The sequence below is a fragment of the Cottoperca gobio genome, chromosome 8 (genome assembly GCF_900634415.1).
Source record: "Cottoperca gobio chromosome 8, fCotGob3.1, whole genome shotgun sequence".
Lineage (NCBI taxonomy): Eukaryota > Metazoa > Chordata > Actinopteri > Perciformes > Bovichtidae > Cottoperca > Cottoperca gobio.
This window is the reverse complement of record NC_041362.1, coordinates 20,918,819-20,935,528: the sequence shown is the minus strand read 5'-3', so window position 1 is coordinate 20,935,528 and position 16,710 is coordinate 20,918,819. Positions and strand designations below refer to the sequence as shown.

General features: G+C 44.3%; 1 protein-coding gene across 1 annotated transcript in view; it reads left to right on the top strand.

Moving 5' to 3' along the window:
• The window catches only part of hoxb3a (homeobox B3a), a 43,758-nt gene extending 28,519 nt beyond the window's left edge, over positions 1-15,239 (top strand). Inside the window, exons 3-4 of the mRNA XM_029437151.1 lie at positions 5,043-5,749; positions 12,331-15,239. Of these exons, the coding sequence (XP_029293011.1) occupies positions 5,164-5,749; positions 12,331-13,193 (1,449 nt within the window). The 5' untranslated portion in view covers positions 5,043-5,163 and the 3' untranslated portion in view covers positions 13,194-15,239. The remainder of the gene's footprint in view (positions 1-5,042; positions 5,750-12,330) is intronic.
• The last annotated feature ends 1,471 nt before the right edge of the window (positions 15,240-16,710 follow it).

The following is a 16,710-nucleotide window of genomic DNA, read 5'->3' as shown; positions in this document are numbered from 1 at the left end:
CTGGACTGCACAGTAGTTTGATATTAGTATCTATCATTTTAATGTACATGGTTGAAGCTGAGTAAATACTAGGATACACTAAACTAATCCACAGCCAAACTCAGCAATTACTGCAAACTCTTGATTGGAAAATGAAACTATAGCTCATAGGAATACTAATTGTCTAAGGCTGCTATCTCTGTCCTTATTATGTTCACCCAGGGCCATCCTAAACAATATCATATCCAACAAATAGGCTACAGTTCTCTCTCTCTCTCTCTCTCTCTCTCTCTCTCTCTCTCTCTCTCTCTCTCTCTCTCTCTCTCTCTCTATATATATATATATATATATATATATATATATATATATATATATATATATATATATATATAAATGAAAAAGCAGGGCAAAGATGATCTCTCCCATCCAAACAGGAGGCCCATGCTTTAAAATCGGCGTTCTTAAGAGGGAGGGGCAGAATTGTCAGCAACATGTTAGTATAGCCAGTTATATAAAGTTAGGTCAAAGTCCACCTGGTTAAGTGAGGCAGCCGTGGGCCGTATGTTGACTGGTTCTAGATAATTCCAATTTCAAAGACTCAACTCTACAAAAGGCTTCCCATAAAAAGCAGCTCCATGCCTAGTTGTAGGACTAACATAACTGCCTGCGTGTTTCACTTCCAGTCGGTGATATTAGCATAATTTGTGAGTGACGCTGAGATGTTTGATGGGGGAATCAACGCGTCCGCAAATCAAGCCCCGTAACTTCATGCGTTACACCCCCGTGAGCGTTACCCGGGCTTGTTGTCAACATGATGAGAATACCTACTGGGATACTACCAGCACAATAACTCCTAGGCCTACTCCAGGCTACCACTGCTACTAAGAGCCGTGTGGAATAAGCCCAACAGCTTCCAGAGACCCAAGCGAGAGCACAGACCCAAGACAGAGAGGAAGACGCGGAGGGAGAGAGGCAGGAGACCCGTGGAGACAGAGCAGGGAAATAAAAAGGACGACCAAGCACCCAAAAATGCGATGGGGTGACATTTTGTGGCGGACCTGCTCCTGGGAGGCTGTCTGACTGAGTGGCTGCTGGCCGGCTGTGTGAGACACAGCAGCTAAAAAAGAAAGACATTTGAGGCCATTGTTATCAGCCAGCAGCGGTGCAGGCAGCGCTTGTGCTGGGGCGGAGGGTGGGGGGCGGGGGGCGCGAGCAGGCAGCAGGCAGGCTCCCGGTAAACTCGATCAGCTCGTGCGCTAGCTTGCCTGCCTGTAGCCTATTAGCTATACCAAGCCCGTCCTTTAATTCTTCCCGTTTATTGAGCCCCCCACTGACGTCTCGAGTCCGCCTCTCTCTCATCCACCAGCCGTTCATGCCACACGGTGTCCGGTTTGCCGCCCACGCGCAGCCCGGTCCGCCGCCGCTGCTGTTGGCTCCAGGAGGTGTTGTGGTGGTCGCGAGCAGCCGTGCTAGTTTCGAGACAGCACCGGAGGAGGCAGCGGGTTTGCGGAGAGAAGAAGAGAGGGGGAGAGAAAAACGGAAGGAAAAGCGAGCGGTTTTGTTATTTATTTAATTATTTATTATTGTTATTTATTAACTAGTGAACGTGCGTGAGGACTAATCTGTGATGCAGTGTTGCTGGGTCCGTGCCGGACTGGACCGGGACTGCCGATGCTAAACAAGGTAAGGAGCATCACCGGCAGGCAGGCAGGCCAGCCGGTAATGTAGGAGCTCAAACAACAAACCAGAAATACAGAGTGTTTGTTCGCTGAGCAGTTTGTGAACAGCGGAGTGGCTGGCTCAGTGATTTATGGCCCGTATGACTTCAATCCCGGTTCAAGAAGAGTTCACAATGCTTTAAGCTGCCGTAGCTGCCCGCCGCAAGCAGCCCCCCTTCTTCTTTCGGCCTTCCATCTCTGTCCTTTTTCTTTCCTTGCCTTACCCTCTCATTTCTTCACCTTTTCTGCTCATGTCTGTTCCTCAGTTATAGCTATTAATTTACAAAGCAACGGACGACCATGTTTTCTGTTATGGATGAACTACTTATCCCTGTCGGTTACCTATTTTCTCCCCTACGGGCCTCCTTTTTATTATTTTGCTAATATTATACGTTACACTAAAATGTTTTTGATGCTGTAATTGTATTCACACATGGGGGCTTCACTGTTTGTTGAACATAGCAACAATAGCTCTGATCTGACCAATCTTTATTGTTTCTGGGCTCAGTTCCATATTATTGGTCTCTCTCTCTCTCTCTCTCTCTCTCTCTCTCTCTCTCTCTCTCTCTCTCTCTCTCTCTCTCTCTCTCTCTCTCTCGGTCTCTGTCTGTTAATGGGATAAGGAAAACGTGGATTGTCCAAGTTAATGCATTCTCTCTGAGCATAGCTATTTTCATGGCAAGCGCCATTTGTAATTTTATATCCCGGGATAAAACACAGACACTGGACACCACTGGCTGACCTCTCCCTCCCTCTCCATCTCTCTCTCTCCCGCTCTGTCTGTTGTTTTGTTTGGGTGGCTGTTTCTCTGTCAGTATAAGTGGATTATTCAGGGAGGCGTCTAGTAAAGTTGGTGATTGTATTAAGCTGTAGCCCTACAAGCAAGGGGCAGAGACATTACGTGTCCCGTTTAATGGCGAAGCAGCAATATGATTTAATAACATATTCCTCCTACACTCACTGCCACGGCCCCTCTCTCTCTCTCTCTCTCTCTCTCTCTCTCTCTCTCTCTCTCTCTCTCTCTCTCTCTCTCTCTCTCTCTCTCTCTCTCTCTCTCTCTCTCTCTCTCTCTCTCTCTCTCTATCTCCTTGGGACTATTCCTCAGAGTAAATAATTAGGATTCCAGCTTGTCTACTAGAAAGATAAATGGCTGACATGTGTGACGTGCTGAGAGCTGGAGTAGGGCTGGACTGTCTAATCACAAAAAAAGAAATACTAGTAAATATATACTTAAAACGAACGAATATAAATTATACACAGTCTAAGCAATATATCATATATATTTATAATGGCTTTTTTGCACAATTGTACCCCATTATGAAAGCTTTGCATCTGAAAGAGGACGGGCTTGTGTGCTGGTTTTGTTGGAAACACATCGCTGTTGTTTGGATCTCTTTTCTGCGCTTTTTACAGCTATTTGTTGATTTAGGAAAATGCATCATATTGGCCTCGTGTGCTGCTGCTATTTAATAAACACATCACAAATATCGTGGAGCCATACAAGTAGACAACTCTTTCAGTTTTATTTTCTAAAGTAGGTCTGATATTTAACGACGTCATGGTGTCACATTATCTCCGCACACACTTTAGCTATTTTTGTATTTTGTTTTTTTAAAATATTATTCCACAATTAAACATGTAAATAGCTTTAATTTTAAAAGACTTGACACTTACTACTGGCCTAATATCTGTGTGGACGGGTGTTGTGATATTAACCCAGGGAGGTCATTAATTATTGGTAGCCTAACATCGCCTTGGAGAGCCTCAGAGGTTAGCTGCAGCGCGAGCACACAGAGGCTCAGTGGGTGTCAGATGGCAGAGCCAGCAGAGCCGCTTCACCTCCGCTTCTCCCCGTTAAAATTTTTATCTCCAGAGGACAAATGAATGCCAGGTGCTCTCTCGCGCCTGACAAGCCGGCCACAGGCCCACCCCAGCGACGAGCGTCAGATAGGGAGTCTGTGGGGGCTCACACTGCTGTTTTATTTTTTCTTCCTCTCTTTTCCTCGGGGCCGTGATAGAGCACTCGACCCTAATGAATCACTGACTCGTGAAGCTTCTTCCGGGGTTTCTTTCTCTTTTTTCTCTCCTATCTATCTAGACTTGGCTTCTTTAGTCCCCAAATCCAAGTTTTTTGTTTACTTATTTATATTTTTAAGACTACCTAAAAATCTAACCCGATTTCCCCTAACAGGAAACAAATAATCCCAAAATTACCTTCTTCAGCAGAGAGATTTGCTTTATACATCTCAATTTGCCAGTTTGATGGCATTAGATGTAGCCTACTATTAATATGCTTTTCGTTGTGAGGCTATATTAAAATGAGAACATTTTAATAACGTGAAATAATATGCATTATTTTGACCTGTTAAAACTGTGGTGCAGGAGTAGTGTGTTATTCAGCTGCAATGGTCGTTTCCAGAGATAGACTCGTATTAGTGAGGTAACAGCCGAGCAGACGGAATACACTAAATCATATGCGGAAGGCAGATGTTGACAGAAATAGGCTACCTACATCAGTCACAAAGGAAAATATATACAGGCCACATACACTGCCGCCATTACACAACAAAATGTCATGTTCAGCTCGAATAACAGCAGACATGGTGGGGTAGTGCTTTATTATAAAAACATCATTCTAACTGAAGTTAAATTAGGCTATTGAATAAGTACAAACATATAACATATAGTAATGTTTAAAACAATCGTGAAAATATAAGCTATTTCATTTTATTCTTAAATTCAAAGTCATCATTGCTGTCATCATTCTAAGATTAATTGCTGAAACATGCAAATAATTAGTGAATATCAATAATAACAACTTCTAATTCTAAAACTATTAACCATTATTAATAATACCAGTTGATGGGATACTATGTTGCTAAATAATAATTGTAATAATAACAATAATAATTATAATGATAATAATAATAACACATAATAAAAACACATAATAGTAATAACATTAATAATAATAACTTTTAATTACCACGATGTGAATTAAGGTAACATTTCAATGGAAATTTCACATTAATAAGTGTATGCGTTTTTTCATGTGTGTATGTGCATGTGTGTGTGTGTGTGCATGTGTGTGTGCATGTGTGTGTGTGTGTGTGCGTGTGTGTGTGTGTGTGTGTGTGTGTGTGTGTGAGAGGGAACACAGTTTGCCCTCCTAGTACCTCCTCCATTAGAGCATCTGCAGGCTGTGCACTGGGCTCAGAAGGGAGGGGGAGGGTAAGGGGGTGAGGAAAGAAAAGCAGTGGTTTCTATTCATGTCATGGTGCCTTTCATGGGGGAAGATGGATTTATCTCTCTTATTTCTTCATTCTGCCTCTCCTAACCTTTTAGGTCAGATTGCAGGAGACCGTTGGAGAGACACCGTCACGTGACCCCCGGTACCAAATGGTCTTCCGGCAGTGGCTCTCAACAAGGACCGGAGCACAAGAAGACGCCGCCACTTCTCTCAGAAATGCAGAAGACAACATACTACGACAACTCCTCTGCGCTTTTCGGTGGCTACTCATCCTACCAGGTGCAGGGGGCGGCAGCGGCGGCAGCAGCAGCCGCCAACGGCTTTGGGGGCTACGATGCACCGGTCCCAGTGTCCCACCACCAGCCGGCCTTCCAGTCAGCAACCCATCTGGATGTGGATTCCTACCAGCGCTCGGCCTGCTCTTTGCAGTCACTGGGCAGCAACAGTGGCCACCAGCAGCAGCTAGCCAAGACCAAGGAGCTGAATGGCAGCTGCATGCGGCCCAGTCTGCCGCCTGAGCACCACCCCGGCTCCCAGGTGTCCCCTCCACTGCCCCCCAACCCCATCAACGGTAATACTGGGGCTCAGCAGCCGGGGGGCAGTGCTGGGGCCTCCTCACTCTCTAAATCAGGCCCCAATAAGTCGTCTAATTCTTCCTCGTCCACATCATCTTCCACATCGTCCTCTTCCTCTTCACTTCCCCCCAACCCGACTATGGCCAAGCAGATCTTTCCCTGGATGAAAGAGTGTCGACAGGCGACCAAGCAGAAAAACAGTTCACCCAGCAACAACTCTGGCAATGGTGTGTTAAACTACACCTGTCTCTGTCTGTCTTTCTGTCTGTCTGTCTTCACTTTGATTTCCCCCCATAGCCTCACAGAAACAACATGGCTTAGCACAATACTTATTCCTCCTACACCAAACTCTCTTTCTCTCCTTCATTTCCCCTTCCTCAGTTCTTACTTCTCCTTCTATTTCTTTCTTCCGTCATTTTCTTTCTTGATTAGCCTCTCTTTCCTATTATCCTGCCTTCCTCCATCACCACATCCCTCTTTCAAGCTACAGTTCCCCAGGGGATTTAAAAGGTTTCTCAGACTATTATAGCAAAACAGGTTTGCACAGGCACTGGTTCAGACAGGCAACTAGTCAAGCTGGTTATCTGTAGCTGGTGAGTCAGTCTGCTCTTATCCAAGGTCATTTTAAGAATCTAATATTGCTGGTGAGCTGGATCCACTGACATAGCATACATCTCCCAGAGAACGCATGTTAGCATGGAAGCTGAAAAGTTTGAACCTAAAATACAAATCAATAATGTGATTGAGTCTTTTGCATGATGAAACCCATCAGTCGAGTAACTTGCAAGTGCCCTAAATATGGACAGCAGTGAATAGTAAAAGAGGTCAAAGGCAATTATTCCTACAAAGCCTACAGGAGTACTCAAGGAAAATCCATGTTTTTTAATTTTTACGAAAAGGAAAGTCAGTTATTTATATGATGTTTGCAAATAAAAAAATGGATGTTTGGATTCAACAAATCGAGACAACGCTTTCTGAGAGTGGAGAGATGAATACCACTATTACTGTGTCTGTATGTGAAGGCCGAGCTGGAGTCAGGAGGAGATTAGCTTAGTTTAGCATACAGACTGAAATGCTGCTTCCAGCAGGAGGATTAAGCTAGTCTGGTTATGAAATGAAATAATACACCTAGCAACACCTCTAAAGCTTAATTAATAAAGTTGTTTTGATTTGAATACCAGTTGAGTAGCAGCAGAGGAGACAGGTGGGACAGAGAGAGAGAGAGATCTAATGATCTGTCAGTATTCAGTCAAATCAAGAAAAAGGACCTAAAAAAGTTTCAAGTGGATAAAGAAACAATCAATGACAAGTGAGCAGTCAGTCAGTGAAACCTGCAGCCTGTACACCTTCCTTCATTCAACTACTTTCTCCTTCACCTCCTCCTTTCTTTGCGCTCCACCCTCTGGTCATCACCAGCCTTCTGATTGCCCTCCTTCCCCTCTCCGGCCTCTTCTCCTCCTCCTCTCCTTTCGGCACCGTCTTGTAAAGCCACAGCAAGAAGGAAGATATTAACAGGGTGGATTTAAATGTCATGTACGATAACAGATGAATAGATTTTCAGAGAGAGGGAGAATGACATTCAGACATTTGTAATGGGAGATATTAGCAAATGGGAAACAAATAAAACAGGATGATAAATTTGAAAATCATGCGCATGTCTGATAACAGGCAAAAAAACCCCAGTCAGACAGATACGTTATTAGAATCGGTAGTTATCAGTGAGAAAAAAACATGTTCTGCTATAATGAATATGAGTCTTACATTCATATTCAAAAGGCTTTCAGGTGACTGGGAAGAGAGTTGAGAAGAGATTAGACTGTTTATTGATGAGGATTTGAAACAGTCATTTTGAGAATGTCACTGCTCTGTGAGACAGACACTGTGATGTTACCTCTCTCATCTTTCTGTCTCCGTCCATAGAAATAATCACCAGAGTCAAATGTTTATACTGTTGAGAGAGAAAGATTTGAACTCTACTGCATCAGAGAATTATTATGAACACATCGCAAGCATGCACATAGGAGCAAGTATTCATAACAGAGGTATTACAGGGCATACTCACAGAGAGAGATGGAGGAGCCACTGCAGTTCAGCACTCCTGTTTAGTATGGAATAAACACCAAGAAGGAAACAACACCAGCCCACAGCTAGCAAAGTAAGCCTGTTGCTGTTTGAGCCTGCTTCAGCAGACGTTAGCTTCAGCAGCAAACCAATCCTTGCTGTCAGTCGTTTTGACTCAGGATTGCTGGCTTTTGACAATAATGGTAAACAAACAACAACATGTCAAGTTTTTTCACACCATGCATGACCACTCTGAAAAGATTAAAAGAAAACATATTGTTATTATTATAGCATCGGCCAATGGCTCCGTCATTATACTACGATTGTATACATCAAAGTAATTGCGGGGAAACCAGCAAGAATCCCCGAGAGTCAGACAAGCAGACAGGTTGTGAACAAACTCCCAGGGTACTCTAACTTATTTGGAAAAGAAAACAAAGGTGAACAGATTTAACAAAATTAATACCATAGCTAAACATAGTTGATGCTAGAATGGAGGAACGCTTGCCCGATTCTGCCCTCGCGCCTCCTATGTGTCTCCTATGTGTCTCCTATGTGTCTCCTATGTGTCTCCTCTGTGTCTCCTATGTGTCTCCTATGTGTCTCTTATGTGTCTCCTATGTGTCTCCTATGTGTCTCCTCTGTGTCTCCTATGTGTCTCCTATGTGTCTCTTATGTGTCTCCTATGTGTCTCCTATGTGTCTCCTATGTGTCTCCTCTGTGTCTCCTATGTGTCTCCTATGTGTCTCCTATGTGTCTCTTATGTGTCTCCTATGTGTCTCTTATGTGTCTCCTATGTGTCTCCTATGTGTCTCTTATGTGTCTCCTATGTGTCTCTTATGTGTCTCTTATGTGTCTCCTATGTGTCTCCTATGTGTCTCTTATGTGTCTCCTATGTGTCTCCTATGTGTCTCTTATGTGTCTCCTATGTGTCTCTTATGTGTCTCCTATGTGTCTCCTATGTGTCTCTTATGTGTCTCCTATGTGTCTCTTATGTGTCTCCTATGTGTCTCTTATGTGTCTCTTATGTGTCTCCTATGTGTCTCCTATGTGTCTCTTATGTGTCTCCTATGTGTCTCTTATGTGTCTCCAATGTGTCTCTTATGTGTCTCCTATGTGTCTCCTATGTGTCTCCTATGTGTCTCTTATGTGTCTCCTATGTGTCTCTTATGTGTCTCTTATGTGTCTCCTATGTGTCTCTTATGTGTCTCCTATGTGTCTCTTATGTGTCTCCTATGTGTCTCCTATGTGTCTCTTATGTGTCTCCTATGTGTCTCCTCTGTGTCTCCTATGTGTCTCCTATGTGTCTCCTATGTGTCTCCTATGTGTCTCCTCTGTGTCTCCTATGTGTCTCCTATTTGTCTCCTCTGTGTCTCCTATGTGTCTCCTATGTGTCTCCTATGTGTCTCCTATGTGTCTCCTATGGTCTCTGTGTCTCCTATGTGTCTCCTATTTGTCTCCTCTGTGTCTCCTCTGTGTCTCCTCTGTGTCTCCTCTGTGTCTCCTATGTGTCTCCTCTGTGTCTCCTATGTGTCTCTTATTTGTCTCCTCTGTGTCTCCTATGTGTCTCCTATGTGTCTCCTCTGTGTCTCCTATGTGTCTCCTCTGTGTCTCCTATGTGTCTCCTCTGTGTCTCCTATGTGTCTCCTATGTGTCTCCTCTGTGTCTCCTATGTGTCTCCTATGTGTCTCCTATTTGTCTCCTCTGTGTCTCCTATGTGTCTCCTATGTGTCTCCTCTGTGTCTCCTATGTGTCTCCTATGTATCTCCTCTGTGTCTCCTATGTGTCTCCTATGTGTCTCCTCTGTGTCTCCTATGTGTCTCCTATTTGTCTCCTCTGTGTCTCCTATGTGTCTCCTCTGTGTCTCCTATGTGTCTCCTATGTGTCTCCTATGTGTCTCCTCTGTGTCTCCTATGTGTCTCTTATTTGTCTCCTCTGTGTCTCCTATGTGTCTCCTATGTGTCTCCTCTGTGTCTCCTATGTGTCTCCTATGTGTCTCCTCTGTGTCTCCTATGTGTCTCCTCTGTGTCTCCTATGTGTCTCCTATGTGTCTCCTCTGTGCCTCCTATGTGTCTCTTATGTGTCTCCTCTGTGTCTCCTATGTGTCTCCTATGTGTCTCCTCTGTGTCTCTTCTGTGTCTCCTATGTGTCTCCTATTTGTCTCCTCTGTGTCTCCTATGTGTCTCCTATTTGTCTCCTATTTGTCTCCTCTGTGTCTCCTATGTGTCTCCTATGTGTCTCCTCTGTGTCTCCTATGTGTCTCCTCTGTGTCTCCTCTGTCTCCTCTGTGCCTCCTCTGTGCCTCCTATGTGTCTCCTCTGTGTCTCCTATGTGTCTCCTCTGTGTCTCCTCTGTGCCTCCTCTGTGTCTCCTCTGTGTCTCCTCTGTGCCTCCTATGTGTCTCCTCTGTGTCTCCTCTGTGCCTCCTATGTGCCTCCTCTGTGTCTACTCTGTGTCTCCTCTGTGCCTCCTATGTGTCTCCTCTGTGTCTCCTCTGTGCCTCCTATGTGTCTCCTCTGTGTCTCCTCTGTGTCTCCTATGTGTCTCCTCTGTGCCTCCTATGTGTCTACTCTGTGTCTCCTATGTGTCTCCTATGTATCTTCTCTGTGTCTCCTATGTGTCTCCTATGTGTCTACTATGTGTCTCCTATGTGTCTCCTCTGTGTCTCCTCTATGTCTCCTATGTGCCTCCTATGTGTCTACTATGTGTCTCCTATGTGTCTCCTCTGTGTCTCCTATGTGTCTCCTATGTGTCTCCTCTGTGTCTCCTATGTGTCTCCTCTGTGTCTCCTATGTGTCTCCTATGTGTCTCCTATGTGTCTACTCTGTGTCTCCTATTTGTCTCCTATGTGTCTCCTCTGTGTCTACTCTGTGTCTCCTCTGTGTCTCCTATGTGTCTCCTCTGTGTCTCCTCTGTGTCTACTCTGTGTCTCCTCTGTGTCTCCTCTGTGTCTACTCTGTGTCTCCTCTGTGTCTCCTATGTGTCTTCTCTGTGTCTCCTATGTGTCTACTCTGTGTCTCCTCTGTGTCTCCTCTGTGTCTCCTCTGTGTCTACTCTGTGTCTCCTCTGTGTCTCCTATGTGTCTACTCTGTGTCTCCTATGTGTCTCCTATCCCCTGACCAATAGGCTTTCCTGACCCTTACCATTCGTCCCTTGTGACATCATGGAGGTTATAATGTTCAGGTTTTGTTGAAACCACTGTCGAGAGGCCTTGTTTAGGAGGATGTAGTTTGTGGTGCTGTGAAGTGTATAGTGTTATACTCACAGGTGTTTCTATTATTTACTCTACCCTCATTGATATAAATGGGTTGGAGCTAATATTAGAAACACCCTTCACAGCACTAAACTGCAGCCTCCAAAATAGCCATGCAGTTGAATCAACACCTCTCAGGTTTCAACAAAAACTCTACACTATAACCTTCATGAAGGACTGTTGTATTGCACTGCATAAGGTGTACCTTAAAACAGGCGACTGAGTGTAGATAATCTTGTATTACTGCCAGCTTCACGACCTGTCTGATCAATCAATGACTCGTGTTTGTTCACTCGTTTGACATATTTTTACTGATGTTCCAAGATCTCAGCAGTTTGATGACCACAGTGTTTTCATAACCAATATGACTAAAGGCCAGAGAACCGTCTCACTATGGTGGCAGCACGGCTGAAAATGGCAGTGATTTAGAAAATAAGGAAGAAGAGCCTTTGCACTTCTCATACTTACATTCAGAATTTTTAAACTTAAAAAAATATGTATTTTTCAAAATCATCATTATTTTTCTTTTCTTATTGTTAGAGTTAAATGTGTGAAAGGTGCTTAAAATTCCTCTCATCTTCAGGACACCCACATGGAAAAGATGTAGGAGAATCATCTCGCTGCATGTTACTCGTGACTAGTATATTAGACTATTGAGCCCCCTTGTATCAGCCTACGATCCTCTAGTTATATTCACTTAGACACGTAAAGTAGTGACAGCAGCTGGTGAGTTTAAGGGTTAGTAGACTCTCTGGCCTTAAGACAAAATGATTAGTTTCCTGCTGAGAGTAACATACACACTGACATTGTGAAAACAGATTTGCATTTATCACTTAAACTCACTAAGAGTGACTAACAACGCACCAGTAGCCCAAGGGTGGTGTAATTCCCTCAACATAAGAGTGAAAGTGTCTGAGCAGGTCTCATTCCCCTTCAGCTCTGTGAGGAGTACAACTATCACATAAATGTGGTGACTTTTCTTGCCTGCTGATTGAAGTGAGTGCAGGTCCGTCTCAGTTCCTGCTCGTAGTCCTTGTGCTACAGCTGCTGTTGCTGTGGGGGGTTTGTCTTTCCTGCCAAGATGCAATTTAGCCGCCCTCGGCCAGCACCGGGCCCTCCGTCTCTTAATAACTGCCACTGTTATGAAGTGTTGACAACTAATATCAAAGGATAATTCAGCCAGCATGCCTGGACCCCCCTCTGCTTTATTAAGAACCTGAATGCTTTCAATTTCCTACAGCATGCAGCCTGAGTGTGTTGTATTCTCTCTTCCTCTCTGGCTCTCTCAATCTACGTTTCATCATCCTTTTACCTGTTTCTTACTTTCTTTTTACATTTCCACTCTTTGATTCTGCTTTTATTCCTCTTTAACTTTCACTCTCTTCAGGCTTTTTATTATTATTATATGGTTTTTCCCTATATCCCATCGATGTATACCTCTATTTCTTTCACTTGCCCTTTATCTCTGTGTAATCTTCTCTCTTCTCTCATCAGTATCAGGAGGAGCTGAGAGTGGCAGCAGCGGGGAGAAGAGTCCTACTGGTGGGTCGTCAGCATCATCTAAGCGGGCTCGTACGGCTTACACTAGTGCCCAGCTGGTGGAGCTGGAGAAGGAGTTCCACTTCAACAGGTACCTGTGCCGGCCGCGGCGCGTGGAGATGGCCAATCTGCTCAACTTGTCCGAACGCCAGATCAAGATCTGGTTCCAGAACCGACGCATGAAATACAAAAAGGACCAGAAGTCCAAGGGCCTGAGCTCCAGCTCTGGAGGGCCCTCACCAACTGGCTCCCCACCTCTGACCATGCAGTCCTCAGCCAGCTTTCTCAACTCAATGCACCCCATGGTAGGGGGAGGCGGGGCAGGCTACGACGTCCCATCTCCGCCATCCTTCGGCAAGCCCCACCAGGGAGTGTCTTACTCCATGTCCACTGCCTACTCCAATGTCCCCATGAAGGGCTGCCCCCCCCAGCAGAAGTATGGCGCACCAGACCCGGACTACGGCGACCCCCATCCTCACCACGGCCTAGTACAGGCCAACAACGCTGGCTACGGGACTCCCACTAACATGCAGGCCAGTCCAGTGTACGTGGGGGGTGGCAGCTATGTGGAACCCATGCCTGGCTCGGGGCCCTCCATGTACGGGCTAAACCACCTCGGCCCCACGCCACCGCACCACCAAAACATGGACTACAATGGTGCAGGGCCCATGTCAGCCGCCAACCAGCACCACGTGAGCGGAGGGGGCCCCCCAGGTCCCTGTGACCCGCCCACACACCCGACGTACACCGAGCTGTCGGCGCACCACACCTCGACTCAGGGCAGAATCCAGGAAGCACCCAAGCTCACTCACCTGTAGCAGGTTTGGAACAAAATTACAACGTAGGAAATAGTGAAGACAACACAGAACACGACGTGACTCACTAACAGACTAACTAACATGTGGGGACTCTACTGCTGCAGCGGGACAGCAGGAGAGACAAAAGAAGACAGACAGGAGCCATCCAGTGGTTTGTCCTGTGCTCTGCAGCCACAGAGAGCCCTCCCTGTTTCCACTGCCTCCTCAGATTTAGAGCTAGAGCTTTCACTGTTACCTTAAAAATGTAGTTAATTGAACTGCAAAAATACAAAGGTTGTGCCTGTTATCAAGTAGCATCGATGAACACAAACCATTCATGTTTCCAAAAGAGTCACTGAAAGACGCATTTCTGCAGTGTAGAAGTACTGAAATCAATGGTAGCTGCCACAACACTTCCATGGATTTTTAAAACTGGGACCAAACTTAGTCTCTGCTCCTGAAACATCTTCATACAGGAAATGAGGAAGCCACATTTTTAAAGCATTTAACAGAGCATTATCAGTTTTTTAACTTCCATGAAAATGAAACGGTTAATTTAACTTACACGTTCAAAGCAGCTTAATGTTTTAGGGTACATTATTATTATATATTTATATATTTTTAGGACTCTAGGTTTCTTTTCCCATGTTTACATATTTAACATAAACCTTTTTAGAGCAATTTACACTCTACCCTAAGTGTTCCCGGGCAGTGAGGCATATTTTAGGCGTGGGAGAAGAAGTGTAGAGTCAATTGTCTCCCACGTCCCCTGGGGACAATAAATGTCAGTAAGCTCATCTTGTGTCACTGGTGCAGAGACATATCGGCAGCTGTATGGCATAAGAGGATCTATGGTGAGCACTATTGTTTAGTCAGTATTACACTGATAATCTACTGCACAGTCCATCAGAAAACACTGTGCACTGTAATCAAACAAAGCAGATGTCAGTTCAAAAAATAAATCAAAATTCTCAACAACCCCCCAAAAAATCCAATATGAAAGAAACATAATTTGGTAAAATGTGTAATATTTAACTTACTCAGCAAAATAATTGCAAAACAATTTTTGTGTAGGTGTAGCAAATTTCAGCAGTAGCTCAGCTGGCATGTTGTCAGAGCAAGTATGTGGTTTAAAGTTGTATTTTGGTTATAAAATCTTCTCCTTAACACACACATATACAAACAGCTCTCCCGCCTACTAAATGAAATAGTTGATATTTTAATGGGCAGTTAACGAGGTGGTTAGATTTATGACGCTGAGCTCTCTCCCCCTCGAGGCAACACATGTTGTTGTCAGCCGAGCTGAGCTATATGGAGGACTCTGCCTCTCCATCAGCCTGAGAGGGAGAACAGAAATATATGGCTGGAGCTGGCAGCACTCGTCTTCCTCTGTTCCCCTCCATCCACAAAGCACATAAAACCACTGGATGGCCTTCCCTTCACTGTCTCTTTCTGCCTCCTGCCTCTCTGTCAGTCCAGACTGAATCACTACTAACACACCGTCTCCTGTCTGTGGCAGCAGCACATGGCTTCTGAAGGAGGCAACATTTCCCACAATCCGCCACAGACCACCCCCCCCCCCCCCCACACACACACATCCATCACCACACATGCACCCACCATCAATCTAACAGGGTTTAAGAAGCTATATGAGCTCAAAGGCTAGAAGAGCTCCCATAGACACACATCTGTGCTAAGCTACTTTAGTTTATCACACATCCACACACACACACACACACACACACACACACACACACACACACACACACACACACACACACACACACACACACACACACACACACACACACACACACACACAGATCAATGCTGAGCTTGCTTCCTTTCGTTGACACACATCCACAGCCAGGTTATGCCAGCTGTTGACATCTTTAAACAAACACATGAGAGGACATGGAAGAGACATTTTTAATGTTCTTATTTTAGCACATCATCGACACAGGGTAAATAATTAGAGTGGAGAACACTATTTATTTATATTTGGCGAAGGCATTGCCCTCCCCTCTCTCTCTCTCTCTCTCTCTCTCTCTCTCTCCTCTCGCTTCTCACTCTATCTCTATCCTATCCCTCTCAGAGAGGAGGGAGAGAGACGAGATAGCGATAAGAGACTCACGCGAGAGGACCAGCGATAGATAGAGAGAGAAGCCCTCTCGCAATCTCACCTCTCTCATCTCTCTCTCTCCTCTCTCTCTCTTTCTCTCTCCCCTCTCTTCTGTCTCTCTCCTCTCTCTCTCTCTCTCTCTCTCTCTCTCTCTCTCCTCGCGCTCTCTCCCCCTCTCCTCTCCTTCGCTCATCACTTTGGAAGGGTTCATTCACATTAGGGGACACCAATGCGAAAGAGTCCACCTTTTATATTGTTTTGTTTTGTTCTCACATATCTTGACTTTTAACGTGGATACAGGGTATATATTTGAACAAAAATGCATGTCCCAGAAATCTGAGCTGATGTACATCACACATTTTTAAAACAGCTGGGTTTATTTGTTTGAACGCCAGTGAGGGGAGTTTGAGACAACACACACATCAGACTGTGTGTGTTTGACCCCCACTGCACTCTCTGCTGTTCTGGAAGTAAACCTTTCAGATGTTTTTTTTAAAGTGTAGATTTACACAAACTCTTTTCACATCTGGGCATCATTGTTGCACTTAGAGTTTACATTTTGATGGTTAAAGGTAAATAATAATAATACAATCTTATTTTGAAGACGGAAGGCCCTCCAATCAAAGCGTCTTTCGCCAATGTGTGTTCAAGTGAACATTCATATATAAATATTTATTTGTTATAGCCAGTTTAAAAAGACTTTCTGTTTTGTATTATTATTTATCCTTCATGTATTTATATCGAGAAAAAATACTGTACTTTTTTAGTATTTACCTGTTATGAAAGAAAAAAAATGTTGTGTTTCTTCTTGTCCGTTGTACTGAAGTTACATTTTTTTAGTTCTTGTATTTTAGAAGAAGATAAGTAGTTTTTATGTTCCTATAATGACCCTTGTACATACATGTCTTGGCTTGTACAGGGAAAAGGCTAGGGTGGGGATTGGTGACCCATCCGTGCATAGTCGGAAAATTTAGACAAACTATTAGCTGGAAAAAAGAACGAGTCTTTTTGGAGAAAAACTTCTTTTTTTGTCCTTTGTAGCTCCTTTTTCTTTCATTGTTGAGAGAGTTGTCTGTCGAACAATTCTTTAATAAAATGTTATGTTATTCAGAGCTATTTTGTTTTGTTTATGATTCTCAGGTGTGTTGGCAAATACTTATTTAAACATCATCATCTGTTAGGCAGTGTTACTGTCAGGTGAAAACCTGCCAACACCAATTGTATTGACTGCCATGGCAACATAGCACCAGCCCGTCGCACCGCTGCGCTCCTCTCGGCTGCCAGCTGTGGCAAAAATCACTCACTATGAAAATATGCAAATAATGGCTCAGCAGCAACAGAACTCAACACACTTTTAAAGAAGTTCTGTGATGGTGCATATGTTTGTTCATTATCAACTTTGAAGGGTGTCAAAAA